Source organism: Hydractinia symbiolongicarpus, chromosome 14 (genome assembly GCF_029227915.1).
Source record: "Hydractinia symbiolongicarpus strain clone_291-10 chromosome 14, HSymV2.1, whole genome shotgun sequence".
NCBI classification, from domain to species: Eukaryota; Metazoa; Cnidaria; class Hydrozoa; order Anthoathecata; family Hydractiniidae; genus Hydractinia; species Hydractinia symbiolongicarpus.
In genome coordinates, this window is record NC_079888.1 from 15,262,941 (window position 1) to 15,278,846 (window position 15,906).

Here is a 15,906-nt window from a genome sequence, read left to right on the forward strand (position 1 = left end):
GAAGAGGACACCTACTTTAACACATTAATTAATCTTAACCCTAACAGAATTAATGTGATAGCTTAAGATATATAGAGTTACAAACTATGAATGTTATAGTAGTATTCCATACACGCTACCTTGTAAATTGATTGCTAGGATAAACTTTAACTATCAACGTCTGTTTTTATAGTTTCTTTATCTATTATTCATTTTTTCGAATGAATGAAAAGCAGTATAGTCATGCTGTAAGATGGGACACCATACGCTCCTCCCCCCCCCCCCACCTCAGGGTTTGTTGCCTCCGATGACAAAGCCGCTAGCGCTTCCTGAACGGCTCGCCCCCGGTGTAGATGTCAAAAACGCGAGAACCCCTGGGACCGAGGTAAGCCGTCAACGCTTCTTTTTTACGAATAATTAAATGAAGAGTAAAATATATGTAGGAAAGCTGTAACCTTTTTTGCGTGTAATGTTAACTACTTAAATATTTTCGCTGTAATGTCTCGCGCAAAAATACCGATATTGATATGGTTAAAAATAATGCTTCAGGGTAATAAAACGGGGAAAACAGGAGGGTCTGCAATATGTTCATTTACAAAATGCTATTAACAAGAAGGAAAAATTGCTATTGTACAAGCCTGTTCTTAGCGATTGCATGCAGCTTTAAGTGAAGCTTTTTTCTTTTTTGGACGTTGGATCCCCAAATCGAAGGTAATTTTTAGTTTAAAAAAATATACTGTATATTAAATATGAATTGATTCTTTACCCTGATTTATTTTGTTTCCAGACAAAGATAATCAATATAGCTACGCAATATTACTGTAGTTTCTTTAAAAAAAATCTTGCATTTATCAGGCTAACAAGGACAAGCTGCTGGCCTACCCTAAAGCGAGAGCTGGAAAAAATGATTGCATTATACCCCTTATAAGGGATCTTGGTTAGCTAGATTTTGCCAGTAAGCTTTAATAAGCTACAGTACAGACAGCATAGCGCCACTCGATATTGTTTTGTAGACCATTTTTCGCCGCCCTGTAAACTGTCAGTAGCCACAGGGGTGCCCTAAAGGAATTAATTTTTACCAAAATTAATTTTCGCGAGTTTTTGTCAATTTGGCATAAATTAGTTCTGGAGAAAAAAAATTTCTTTTTGAAAAACATTTCGCGAAATTTTTTCCTGGTCTTTTTCCGACTTACCGACTCAGGTTTTTATTACCAAAAGTGAGTCGGTCGGTCAGATATGGGAACGTTCTTTATGTAGACATGAGATCGTTACACGAGGTCGTAAAACTCGCGTACATGTAAAGTTACATTCAAGCGGTACTGTAGTCGGAGGACGCGAACACAACATATTTTTGATGACGGCCTTAATAAAAAACTATTCTGCAGCTTGCCTCATTTTAGACCTGGCTTATGTACTACAGTTAAAATATTATTTGGCACTTATAAAACGAACATAATCGGAGCAGGCAGGCTTATGTGTGCAACAGCCTAATACTATTTGTATAGAATAGAACGAACATAATCGGGGCCGAAACGGCTTGTATATCATTCGTCATCACTTCTGACAAACAAATTGCCCTGGTGGCAAAGTTGTTGTTGTTCTCAAATAAAACGAAATTTCATGGAAACTAAATTTTGAGATTCGCAAGTTTAATAATTTAGGTCATCCTCAGAATTCAATTCCAGCGAAAAATAAAAATGAGCCCACCCATCAGCAAAATCTAGTTTCGGGAAATTTAGCTATACTTCAGAGTATATTATGTTGAAATGTACTCCACAAGAGGAGTTTATACTAAGAATTACCATTATGATAATTATGATTTAAAAGGGGAAACAAGCTGTTCATGCGGTCACCTCTTCATAATCAAGGGCTGGATTTTTCGTAGAATCTATATTTTCTAACTTCAAACCAGTCATATTGTGTAGTTTAAGGTGAGTTTATGCTAGTTCAGCTGTAGTTTAATTTAGATACTTTAGCTCTTGTTTGACCGTAAAATGTCTCCGTTTTCCCTCAAGTCAAAGTTGTACCATTTGATATTCCAACCGGGAGAATAATCCTTTACCACGACATAATCCGGGCAAAAAAAACATAATCGGGCCATGCATACATAATCCGTACATAATATTGCCGAAGAAAAACTCGATCGTCAACTGTTGTGGTTTCCCTTTTTTATGAATATTCATATTATCCATACTCCTAGATTTCATCAAACGTATCGCCACAATGACAAATAACTTTCCACTGCCCACTTCGAAAACGATGAAAAATAAAAAAACATATAGTCTCGATAACCCCAGCTATCGAATTCTCTTTTAAGGAAGAATGTTGTAAAACCCTTAAACGACGTGAAGGTAGACAACACGATCCCTTCAACCAATGCACTGCACTGTGTTGACAAACTTAATATCAGCCCTGTAGTTTTATTCAGTTCGGCTTGTGGTTCACAATGGTGGAATGACTAAGTAAGGTTGTATTATCGTTCCAAGAAAAACAAAAACATCAGGATTAACTCAATTGAATTTCTTGGTGTTTGATACTCGTCAAGGCTTGGCATCAATTTATATTTTTTTAATTTTAAAAAGTGCCGAAGAAAATGCTGCAGTCTGCCGAGGTAATTGCCAAAGGTTTTCAGTGCTTTTGACCATTGTCTTTGGCATTTTTTCTGCCGAAGGACTGCCAAAGTGATTTTGAAAAATTGCGAAGTTACTTTGGTAATTATTTGCCAAAGCAAATATATCTGAAATTCGAAGACTGACATGTACGCAATAGTTATCACCTTCGCATGAGCTTTTGGTAGCGTCAGAACTTTCGTTGTTATTGTTAACCTATTGTTAAATACATGCGTTATTCTTGCATGTTGAAAACAATAGAGTTCATGTCTTGTTCGCGAAATTTAAGCTCATGTGAGCTCATGTGAACTGCGTGTGTCCCATTGTTGTATTTAATTGCTATAGTCTCAGAGATCAACGAAAGACAATAAAATTTAACGAAGAATTAAGTTTCGTTAGATTGTATTTTAAAAGTTTGAACGAAAAACAGTGATGAAAAGCTTCGTTAGATCGCATTTTAAAAGTTTGAGAACGAAAAACAGCGATAAAAATGCTTTGCTAGATTTAAAAATGTAAGAATGAAAAGCGCCGATAGAAATGCTTTTAATGTGTTATGTTCGTTCATTTTTCTAAAATAATATTTCAATAGCCTTTGTGATCTTAACACTTCTAAGCAATAACAGGCATGTTACATGTTACAACAAAAGGATTCATCAAATCTTATTGTTCTGACTCGTGCACGACAATAACAATAAAAAGCAATTAAGTTCCTGTATAAACAAAAGATATGGGAACGTTCTTTATGTAGACATGAGATCGTTACACGAGGTCGTAAAACTCGCGTACATGTAAAGTTACATTCAAGCGGTACTGTAGCTAGTTACTTTTCCAGCTTGAGTTTTGTAAAAATCTGTTATCCCGCCGAACTGCATCAATTTTTGTGGATTCATAAAGTTCCATCTTTCCCGTACCTCAAAACAGTTTTCTGGCTTGCCATTACTCACTATGACTAAGTATATAAAAAGTTATATATCTGTTCCTCACTGTCCTACATCATTGCCAAGTCAGTCCTTATATCGCCACCCTCTTAGCTAAGTAAAACTAAGAATTTATGAAAAAAACTTTTTTCAGAATACATATATATATATACCTATAAAAATAGTCTAAATTCTGTCCACCAAGTAAATGATTACTTATTTGAATAATTTAGAGCTCTCAGTTTGAGTATGTCTTGCTTTTTCTTATATGGTGCAATCTATAATATATATATATATTTATTAAGGCCAGGCTGGGACACTTTAAATAAAAATTTCCAGTCCCATCATGCTTTTTATCCAATAACTCCTCAACTTGCAAAAATGCAAAACAACGCTTTCAATTTTGATGACTCTGCAGAAAAAAACCCATTGTTTGTGATACCAACCCTGCTTATCTGCCATTATGTTTTCCATCAAAGTTATGTGCAGCACTTTTGGGAGAATATGATTGATGTCCTGCTGTTAATAAACTGGTAATGAACACTCCTGTCACTAGGTAAGGCTTGTTTAGTCCATGGAATTCTTGTTTTGATAATGTGAACATTTATGAAATTTCCTAATTTTTAGAGGGGCTGCTTTTTTTGAGGGAGGTGTTTAAAAGTTAGGCGTTTCTCGATTGATACTGCAAAGCCGCACGTTGAGGTAAATGTTCCTTTGGACAAGTTAAGTAGTAGTTATCGCACAGTTCCAAGAAACATTTTGGAATTATAATATGCCGAAATCAGGACACTTAATATCATGTAATGAGTGATTTGTAGGAAATAATTTTGTGATAGCATCGTGATTAACATTTTATGATCATGATGGCCACCGTATACATACCTTAGAAAAGAATCTTCCATAAATCGCTGTTGCAGGCAATCAGTGATAATGGCTTTGTTTATTTTTATGCCAAGAAAACTTGAATGTGACAAAAAGTTACTTCTGACTGCTAAGTTTTAAATACTATAGATAAAAGATCTAAAAATATAAATTTCAAAAGTAAAATAGCTACAAATGAAAAAACTTGGATAATGAAATAGTAAATTAAAAAACTGCAAATTTATATAAATATCAATATTTTTTTAACTATGCAAATTTTATGTATGTCTAAAAATTATCTTTTATTTATTAAGAAGGATGGTTATTTACATAATTCACACATCACAATACAGAAATATCAGAATCATCCTCATTCTCGACTTAAACTCCATATTTATGCTAGCATGGGTTGGATGGAATATATTAATAACCCTCTTCCAATCTGATCTAGACTGTGTTAGATCTAAACTGAAATTACTTCGCCTCAAGTCTGTCTTTATTACCTCCTGCCAACTCTTTCTTAGTCTACTTGAAAAAAGAATGATTTAAAAGAATGACTTTTACATTACATTATCCTCTCTTGTCTCATGAAATTGCTACTATAATTTTGTAAAATAATTATACAAGAATAGTTATGTATCAAGTTAATAGAGGATCACAAGTTATCAAAATTATTGACAAAATAATTTTTTTTAATTTAATATCAGGAAATACTGCAATTGTTATTATTTACTCCTCATGCTTGCATTAGTAACACGCGTGAAAAAAATATTAAAAATAAAAAACCGTTCAAATTTTTTGAAAGTAGTTTTGAAACTTTAAACCAACTTTGCGTATTTTAAATTGTGGATTGTGAAGATAAGAAACAAAGAAACAAACCTTTAAAACTTTTTGATTTATAGTTGAATGTAACTGCAACTTTTTGTATTTTTGCGACGTTAAGTTGAAGGGCTTAAAATGTTGTTTGCTTTGTTTGTTTTTCTTCAAACCTTTTCTCAGACGTTTAAAGTTTAAAAAAACGACAACTACCTTTTTAAATAATTAAATAATTTGATATTTGTTTCTTGTTCTATTTTGCTAACTGATGTTTTTTGTTTATTGTTATGATCGCAATGTAATGTTTACAATGTTTACAGTGCTCAAAAACATGGTGATCATGCATTCCCCCATGATACACAGCCCACAATGTTACCTGTCCTGATTCCAGTACTTTATATTTTCAGTTTTTTATTTCCGTTGTTACATATATTTAATATAATACGAGAACTAAAAAACAAAAAAAAAGGTGATAACTAGTTTGTGTGTCATGTAATCGAATTTTTCAATTTCAGTCTTGATTTGTAGTTTTTTCTTTAACAGTGAACAAAGTTATTTATAATGTAATTGTGTACTTACTTTAAGTACACACTTTTTCTTTTTGTAATGAATAGAAATATCAGGCTGAGATTTCAAGTTGAAAACAATAGTTCTATATTTGAACAACAGAGAATTAGAATAATGACCAGGCTAGTTATAATTTTGGTATTCTTATAAAAGAGGTTGTAATCGGATTGAGCACCTTCAATCTTCTATATTGTGTGTTAAATCCTATTGAAGTCAAAGGTGAGCTGAAACCCTTTTTTGAGACAATTAATGACTATATATATGAGCAAAAAAATGAATCATGAATATTTAGCTATGTTTGATAGGTATAAAAGTCTTCTTTTAATTTTTTTAAAACGCTTTTTTCATTCTCAATGTATTTTAAAAAATTTTAGATTTAATTATGATGCATGCTTAAATTACGATGTCGTATTTAAGTAATAGCAATTTTTAACATTTTCTCTCATAAGTAATTTTAGACCCGATAAGGAGTGTGCATTCAAACTTTAAAAATGCATGTATAGTTGTTATAAGAGTGAAATGATAAACATATTTTTTTTTTGATAAAATCGTTTGCTCATCCCAGACCTATTAAGTTTTTATAATGACGCAAAAACTTGGTATCTGCAGTTTGGTTTGCAATAAAATTTTCTGGGTAAGCTTGTATAGGCCATGTATGTTTACTCACGAAATTTGAGGACGTGCAGACCCCAAGTTATTATGGGATTGTTAGCAAAAGATTAAGAGACCTACTACAAACTGCATATAATAAGTGAAGTTTTACTATACATGCTGCCTTTAAAAATAAGTTCTCTTTGTGTCTTAAACAAGATCAGTCAGTTGTTTAGCTAGATTTTTTTTTGGGATTTTTTAAATCAGCAAAAGTTAATTTAACTTGAAATTAACGGCATATTTTGTTCAGAAGAATAAAAAACTACTCCCTACGATATTGTTGACCCCCCCCCCCCCTCCCCCACCCTAAATCTTATTTTAAAATTACCTTTTCCCTAAAGCCCCCCTTATTTTTGTGTGTTGTTGGTATTGGACAAATATTGGGGTGGTAAATGACTAGAATTTTTTGAATTCCTTAAATCCTTAAATTGTTATGAAATTTTTCAAAATATAATCTCTAAAAAAGTTATATACATAAAGATTTTTAAGACCTTTGCTTGTTTTTAAATTCGAAATTTTTATTAAGAAACCTAAAGAATGAAATTGTTTATTTGCTGGTCTTTCTTGTTTGCTTATTGTGATAGTCCTAAAAACATGTTTTGTTGTTTAGAAATGAAGTCTAGTACCCTCTATGTTACTGGGTTGGAACAGAGCATTACTGAGCAAACATTAAAGAAAGACTTTGAAAAATATTGTAAAGTAGAACGAGGTGTGTATTAACATTGGATACTTCAGAGTTTTTAAATTAGTTTTGTGTGTGTGTCCTTTACAAATTTTTAACAGGAACATCTATCAAATTCTATCAAATTGTTGTATTTTTTCCCCATTATGTATTTGCTTTAATAATAATGTTGTTAGTGGCTTCTCTGGTTGTCTACCAAATATTATGTATTGAAATGATTTGTGTTTTGTTGTCCCACCCTTACACAGACAGACCAATAAGTTCTTGTTGGGGGGCCATACCTTAGTTTAGGTATTCTAATCAGTTAAGCTTAGTTGTTATATTATGCACATCTATCTATCCTAATCAACATTATTTGCACATAACTAAAGCAATCTAGATGGATGATCTTGCTACAACAGCTACTTAAGTGAAAAAAGTCAATAGGAAGTCTGGTATTTCAATCTCTACAATTTAATAGTAGGAATAATTCTTTTCTTTTTTTTACATTTTAGTGACAGTAATATGTGACAAACAAACGCGTTTGTCAAAAGGATTTGCATATGTTCTGTGTGAAAGTCCGGAAGATGCCACTTTGGGAATGAAAGAAATGGATGGAAGGGTATGTTACTTGGAACTATTTTGTTTTGTTTTCCTGTTGATTGCAAATAATGTTTTTGTGAATGCTTGTTTTTAGATTATGGCTGATAAACCCATAAAGGTGAAGTACTCTTTCAGCGAAACACCAGAATGGGTGTCAGTGTTAGAAAGTCGTGGTACATTAACTTCAACCAGATCAAGGGGACGAGGAGTTGGTACTGGACGTGGTCAATATAATCAAAGGGAGATGAATGGAAATTCGTATGGCAGAGGACGTGGTAATTCACATGGCAGAGGTCGTGGTGATTCACATGGCAGAGGTCGTGGTGATTCACATGGCAGAGGTCGTGGTGATTCACATGGCAGAGGTCGTGGTGATTCCTATGGAAGAGGCCATAGTGAGTCCCATGGAAGGGGGCGTAGTGAGTCCCATGAAAGAGGCCGTGGCAATATATTCAACAGAGGTCGCAATAATTTGTATGGTGCAGGTCGTGACAGTACTTTTGATTCCTATGGAGAAGGTAGTGGTTATGCCAATGGGAGAGGACGTGGTGGTTCCTATGGAAGAGGTCATGGTGATTCCTATGGAAGAGGCCATGTAGATTCGTATGGGAGAGGAGGTGGTGATTCTTTTGGGAGAGGCGGTGATGATTCTTATGGGACAGCCAGAGGTAACTCATACGGAAGAGACAGAGAAGATACCTATGGGAAAAGTCAGGAAAATTCATTTGGTGTAGGACAAGCAGATTCTGGTGAAAAAGGAGGTAGAGATTCCTATGGAAGAGATTATGGTGACTCATACAGAAGAGGGCCTGGCAATCCTAATACTGGAAGGCAAGATGATCTGTATCGAATAGGACGTAACAGTGTTTTTTCAGAATATCCAGGAGAAGCAGATAAAGGTTTGTATCTTTTTATCTACCTGTTTTTTGCTTTGTTTTTCATTTACGGCATAAACACCGTTGGATTCCTTATTTAGGTGATTCAAGTATGCTGCAAAGAAGAACTATTCCTAGAGACTCTTACGACTCCAACATTCCTCCAGCAGGTGAGAGACGCAAACGTCCTCATATCGATGCCTTTGACCCTCCAAGTTTGATGTTGCAAAGAGTGGAAAGAGACAGTGAACTTATTAATCGTTTCAATGGGAAGTTGCCAAGAATAGACGATGAACGTTATGCAACAGACCGAATAAGTGAAAGATACCCCACTAGGAGTGCCATAAATTCAGTTGATTATGACTTACCTGGTCGTGGTGTGGGAAGTGTTGATGTATTGAGAAGGCCTGAAGAGTTTAGGCAGGAAAGACCAACCACACAGGGCTATCGGTTAGATGACTCTTTTTCAGCAGGTCCTAGAGAAGAGGCTATGTACGCAAAACGAAATACATTGTCGGAATATACACGAGAAGAATACAATAATGCTCCAAATGGAAGAGAAAGAATGTTGCCTGCAAGAGCTCAGGGTTATGAAGATGCACCACCGCAAAGGTACAATGAATCTGGAGGGAGGGGAGGCATAGCGAGAGCTCAGCAACCAACCATTGACAGGGGTTACATGTCAGCTAATAGATTTGATGGAAACAGTTGTCCTAGAGAACAGTCCCGTTATGTACCATTTTAAAAGGTATATATTTATATTTTAATTTTTTAGTTTTTACCAAATATTATATTCTAAACTTTTGTTTCACTGTGTCCCTGCATGTCACATTTCTGTGCTTTTAAAGAAAACTACCACCAATAATGTGTTTAAGGCTGGTAATTTGAATTCAATGAAAATTCAATGAAAAAATTATGTGAATTGTTTCAGACAGCCTTTTGATGCTGGTATATTATAAGTGTTTTTGCCATCTGGGCTCAGTATTGCTTCACAGGTATAGATGTCAGTTGAGCAGAGTAGATAGTGGATTTTATTATAAAACAGGCCAATAAGAAAGAAAAACCTCTGAAATAAACAAAACAAAGAAAAACAACAAACAAACTTATATATTGTTTGACAAGCAATACAGGCTAAAAGATAAGACAGCCTTTGATGATTGTATCTTGTATTTCTTTGACTCAATGCTATCTTTGTATAGGTACCAGTGTCAGTGTGTTGAGGGTTTTTTAAAGTTGCACTCCATTGTGAAGAAGAGTTTATTTCAGTGTAGATACTTTTTGTGCAAAGGAATTTTTTTCTTTATATTTTTTAAAGTTGCAGGTCTTATTAATAATATTGTAGGTCCTATTCATAAAAAATTCATAAAATAAAGATTAAAATGTATTAAAAAATGTCAGAAATATGATGGCCTGGTTGTGCATTGTGTTAATGAAATGAATGACAAACAAAAGTAAACAAATAGGCATGATTGTTTTTTTTTTATACATATCGTGCAAAAAATAGTCATTCTAGAAAAAAAAGTAAACTAAAAAATTCTTTGCCATGCATGTTTTAAGAATCTGATTTAATAGTTGATTCAATAGAATTTAAGGCGTGCTGTGAATGTTTCAATTTCTTATATCTAGGTGAGAAGAGAAGCAACACGTTTAACTAAAACATCCACAATTCTAATACAATCGGAAAACGTATGCACAACTGGACTAAATTTTAAAAAGCACCCACATGTACTGCTTTTGCTATTTTTCACTTTTTGTATGAATTTAGAACGAGAAGAAGTAATTCTGTTTTCATCGTATTTATTTTTAGAAAAAAAACATACGAAAAACAAATTTAAAACATTTTATGGGTTTAAAACTCAATTAGAAAGCACACAGGATAACGTTCAAGGTGTAATTCAGAAATCTAAAATAGGGGCCATTAATTTCTGAATTGACATTTCACTAAGGTTGTTTGAGGAAATAAGGTCTTATTCCTTCACAACTTATATAAAATGGCTCCATATTGTGATGTAAATACAGTTCCTTTTTCCAATGAATTGGGAAATCCGAGATCAATTAAAATTGGGAAATAGCTGTATATATACCGAGAATGCTGGATTACACCCTGATTTTATTTTACGTATGCAGCCACTCAGTTATAATTTGATTTAACTTTTTTATGGATAGGACGAGCCATTTGCCATTTGCAACAAGTTAATTTTTTTGTTGCACGTTTGATAATTATCTTTTAAAAAATCTAGCTTGGTGTTGCATGTTCAACATTAATTTAATACAAAAGTAAAAAAAAATCTATAAAATTCATGAAGTTCATGTTAAAAATGCTATCTGCCCAGCAAATTAAATCTGCCCAAACAGAATGTCCATTTGACTTTAAAAACCTAGAAACTAAAACTTACTAAACTGTTTAGTCATACTTATGAAAAAAACGTTCCAAAAAATGTTTAGTCATTGTTTACAAAAGTTAATTTATTAAAAAAACGTTTATTTTCAAAGTATTTTATTTATACTATTATTTATCACTTATTCTCCCCTAACAAATTGTTCAGCAAATATTTAAGATTTTGGCAATTTTGATGGTGATTGTTTAAATTTGGCATTGCTCATAAAGAAGTGTATTTTAAAACACAAAACTTTTGCAGTTTGGTTAAATTTTTACATTTCGCAAGAAAACACTTTCACTCACTTTTTGTGCGGATAAACGTTGTGCAAATTTTGTGCAATTTTTTTTTAAAATTCGCCAAAATTCTTTCCACTGAAAAATGGTGAAAAAAAATAACCTTAAAATTAAGAAAAAAAGAATAAACAGTACGTTTGGCAAAAAAACAAAAAGGCGTCATAAAGAAAGAAATAGATTTGTTTTTATTTACCTAATGAATATTTTGCAAGGATAACTATTGTACAAATTTATATTATAATACCCGTATGCGTCTGTCTGTCTGTCTATCACGCAAAATGGTAGCTTAGCTGCGCAAGTAGCGATACGCACGTGATGTGGTATGAAAAGGATGGGCTAATCCGTGGATTTTTCCTAACAATTAGGATTTTTCTAACGATTAGTATAGTATAATTTCGGATAAATTAAATATTTGAATAGTTGCAACCTTTTTTCATGGTTCCTTAAGGCTTTAGCTATCAGGAGTGTATACTGTGTAATCGTTATGAACTTCTTGAAATAAAGAATTTAAAATGTTCTTAATAAAAAAATGAAAAGAAGCTGCCAGCAAAAAAATATAATAGAACGAAACAGAGACACTAATGGCTGCAAAGTACCCATACCAAGAAAACTAAATTGACTCGGTTAGAACGGTTAAATGTCCATAAGAAGAGACTACATACACAGATAATATTTTCTCAATTGCAATATAACAATGGATAATATACACACAATATCGATAAAAGACTAAATACACAATATCAAATACATGACATACTCAAAATTGATAAAGAAAGTTACACGATGTGCATATAGTGAAGCAAGACACAAAAAAGGTATGTGAACTATTTCAAAAAAAAAGCTGGCTATGTATTTTTTGCTTAATTTAAATTTAAAAGGATTGCTTCATTTTATTATTCTTCAATACAGTGTACAGGTCTGTATAGTTTTAAAAGTGTTAACTCTTCTAACAGTAGCTGAAAATAATACAAAGAATCTAAAAAAAAAGCAAACACGCCATAAGAGTACAAATTATTTGCAGAACAAATTTGGATATTTTTTTGAAGAACCTTTTTCTTTTTATATGTAGCCCTTTTTTTCCATTTCTTTGTTCTTCAATTTCATGTAGGAGTTTGTAAAGGACAATACTGATTTTGCTACTAAAATTACTAAATCTTTGGGATCCATTAAAATTCAACTGTGCGTATTTTTGGGAAAATATAGGAACCTGTAAAAAAAATTTCTGTCAAATGAATCATTTTTCCCCACTTGTCTGCAACTTGTCTTCCACAAATAATTTGTACCCTTAAGGTAAACAAAGCAAAAAATTATCGTTTAAGTAAAAAAATGATCATTGGGTGAGTAATTAAAATATTAAACAAACAAACAAACAAAAAAACAAAAACGGGATACAAATAGAGCGTGGTGGCAGCATACAAACATTTCTTAACTAACTATAACCATTAAAACGCAATAAAAAAGAGAACAAACGGAAAAAAAAAATTTTTTAACCTTTTCAATTATTTTATGTTATTTCAAGTTAAAAACGAAAAAAAATACACAAAAAATGAAAACGTTGAAGTAAAAACAAACGGAATACTGAAGGTCTCCTGTTTTACAGTTGCTATTTTAATTAAAATAGTTTTTTGTGACACCTTTACATTATTTTCAGGCAATACACCAAAATGCAGAAACATGTCGTAAACCTTGATAAGTTGAATCTCAGACATTAACAATAACTTTCCTTATGCTTCCAATTTATTGGTTTGTCTTTCAATGGTTGATCAAGATGGTGCGTCACAGCATGGAATTTTGCTATTCGAGCCGAAAAGTAAAAAATAAATAAACTGTGTCTGTAAACGAAAGCAAGTCAAACCAATTTGTCATTATTAGCGAAGGCAGGATCATTTTTTCAGTCAATAACTTTTTTTATAAACGTCTAAAAAAAAGTTCCTCTTATAAGTTGCAAAAGTTTGTGAATAAAATTTATCTAAACTCACGAGAGGGTTGACAAAATTTATGAAAAACTGTATGGTATTTATTTCAAATTCATCTAAAAAATCAAGGCTTTTTTAAATAAACTTAACGACCCTACCAGTCAAGTTAAAGCAATGATGGGGTGTACTTTTCAAAACATCTTAAACCTCAATACTTCTTAAAAACACAATTCATGTAATTTTCAAAAATTGTTCATTCTGCCATGTTTTGCAGTTAATTTGAAATTTTAAACGTTTATATGAATTTTCATGCAAAAGTATAAAAAATATAAGATTGTGCATGCTATATAGTTGTGCATAGTTACCTTTATATAGTGACTTTTGGTTAAGTATCTTTCAGTAAGAAAATCTGCTTAGTTCTTCCTTATTTTTGACAGTATTGTTTAAAATCTCTTTTCAGCAAGAGTGACAACCCTGGTGGAAAATATTCGAAGCAAACTTTTTGTTTTTAGGTATGAAAGGATGTTGATATATCAAAATTGAAATGAAGAAAACTCTCTTTGCAACACAAAGGTATTTATTCTACCTCCATTTTTCTTATTTTTTACTCTAATTTTGTGATTGGTACATATATATAATTGGTTCTTAGTTTGGCAAGCAGTTTTCCTAAAAAAATTTAAAACTTAGCTCCTTAAATTCCCGGGCGTAATTATTCAACCTTGTAATTTGACCCTTTCTTGACTTAATATTAAGCTTTCACCAGTTTATTCATTTACCGTGATGCTTTAAATAGACGCCCTTCCGTCTGTTGCAGTAATTAATTTTGTAGAGTAAAAGGTGTGTTATGTATGGCAATATCCACTTCACTTTTGCCTATGAAACCTAATATTTTGTGACATTGTCGCCAGTTTAAGCTAAATTTGCAAACTTTTCTAAAGTTAATATTATCTTGTACAATTACAATTAAGAATCTTTAGAAAATCCATTGCAGTTATTTTTAGCATTTTTTTTTTACAGTTTCAGTTAAATTTGCAAGCTTTTCTGAAAGTTCTTAAGCGTTCCACAAGCTTCTACAAAGCATATATAATGTCTTATAGTTGTCTGGGAATGCAGACGGTTGCTGAATCGATTGATGCTTGATGAAGTGACGTGTTGTTTTGTTGTAAATGCAAGTGGCTCATATAAAGGTAATATTCGTTGTCCAATGTGTCGTTATTCGCGAATTGCCACTGTTGTTTGACGAATTTTTGTTAATCCCGTCATAGCAACATTAATCTCAGGCGAAATTCATTTTTTTTAAAACCCTGTGTTGCCGCACACCTTTTGTTTTTACATCTCGATAACAAAATTGATTTTCGGTTTTGTTGACATTATCCCAACTGTAACTGATAACAGAGATGACCATTCGTCTGATAAATCTGTTCATGACACAGACTTGATGTTGACGAAGGACGAAAGCTTTTCGGTTATGTGCTAAAATAAAAACATGCACATTATATAATAGTATTTGGTTATATTTTTGGATATCTATCTAAAAATCTAGACCATTTCGAAACTTCGATTCGCGAAATCGCGAAATTAAACTCTCGCGAAAATTTATTCCATTAAGGTAGCTACAGTATGATGAAGCATAAATGTCTTTCATGTCAGAAATAACCATACCACGTGCCAAGGACAGTGTTGGAAAACAACTCCCATATTATGCTTAACGACAGAGAATAAATTTGGGAGTCTGTGACGTCCATGTTCTTTTATAAGCATGATGGTAACAGGAGAATTTCTGAAGCATATGCTAAGCATATTTCCCAGACTTCGTGAATCCTTCTCATGCGTGTTTTTTACGCTTTTAATGGCTATAAATTGATAAAGGCGCTGTTGAAGAATTATTATAAAAATAAATAACGTGTTCTTTTTTATTTTATTCTTTTGTTAATGAAATACGATAAACGCTAAACATAATTTCGGGAGTGAGTCAAGTCAGAACAAGTCTGCCTGTTAACATGTGTAAAAATGTGCAAATTGTAAAAATTAGCGTTTTTTTTTTGTAAAATTCGAATTAAAAGTATTTAATGTTTATATTTTAGATAATTGCTGAGGAAGGCTGTATTTCAACACGTTGAAAAGTCAAGATAATGTGCCCGTTCCATCTCCTAGATTCAATGAAGACGATAAAGTGAAAAATATTGAGAACGCCTGTAACTTGTATATAATGAAGAAAGGCAATTAGCCAAAACATATTTTCTTTTCGTTTTCATGAAAGCATTACCTTAAACAAATTGTGGAGCAATACATATGGGGAATTGTCGAGTCACAACATGCTGGGAGTGAGTATCGATGTAGAGACAGCTGGATTTTATAGTGTACTGGGTCGCTAAGAAATCAAGTTTAGTTTTGGTGACAAATTAAGCAGCCGCTAACCAACTGCTCCTAGAATAATTTTTTCTACTCTTCCTGCGTTAGCATTGATTGGTTTCTGAAAAAAACCTTCAACGAGTAACTAAAATGCCAAAAGTGTTTTCTGGTCCGTGAACGGCTTACAGGGCCGTAAGAGCCGTCGTTTCCTTCATTGTTCAAAGCTCTATTGTGTTAGTAACAGTAAGTCTGGGATTAGTGGTCTTGAATATAATTTTTGCCAGGTGGACTTGTTATTCCAGTGCCCACAGTTCATAATTTCTCTTATAGAAACTTAATCACAGCTTGTACGTCCCACACGACATTAAATTTTGATGCAGGAGGTCAAGGTTATCTACGCTCCTCATGAACTGAAATATTTCGGG

At 32.8% G+C, this 15,906-nt stretch overlaps 1 protein-coding gene across 2 annotated transcripts; it reads left to right on the plus strand.

The window, feature by feature from the left end:
- Positions 1-514: 514 nt before the first annotated feature.
- LOC130625450 (keratin, type I cytoskeletal 9-like) lies at positions 515-15,362 on the plus strand. 2 transcript variants are annotated; one of them, XR_008981712.1, is made up of 8 exons: positions 515-690; positions 7,011-7,109; positions 7,577-7,683; positions 7,759-8,563; positions 8,641-9,287; positions 13,642-13,702; positions 14,227-14,316; positions 15,214-15,362. XR_008981712.1 is itself a non-coding variant. In XM_057440551.1 (6 exons), the coding sequence occupies exons 2-5, from the start codon at positions 7,013-7,015 to the stop codon at positions 9,282-9,284; spliced, it is 1,653 nt and encodes a 550-aa protein (XP_057296534.1). In that variant the 5' UTR covers positions 516-690; positions 7,011-7,012; the 3' UTR covers positions 9,285-9,287; positions 10,166-12,595. The 2 variants fall into 2 exon arrangements, 1 of the variants encoding a protein (XP_057296534.1); XM_057440551.1 differs by lacking the exons at positions 13,642-13,702; positions 14,227-14,316; positions 15,214-15,362 and adding an exon at positions 10,166-12,595 and having other exon boundaries at positions 516-690.
- The last annotated feature ends 544 nt before the right edge of the window (positions 15,363-15,906 follow it).

Bases quoted from the DNA above. Each gene is read 5' to 3' on its own strand.
- LOC130625450 (XM_057440551.1), top strand. From the start codon at position 7,013: ATGAAGTCTAGTACCCTCTATGTTACTGGGTTGGAACAGAGCATTACT. The intron at 7,110-7,576 runs GTGTGTATTAAC...TTTACATTTTAG, and splicing joins ATATTGTAAAGTAGAACGAG to TGACAGTAATATGTGACAAA. The intron at 7,684-7,758 runs GTATGTTACTTG...GCTTGTTTTTAG, and splicing joins TGAAAGAAATGGATGGAAGG to ATTATGGCTGATAAACCCAT.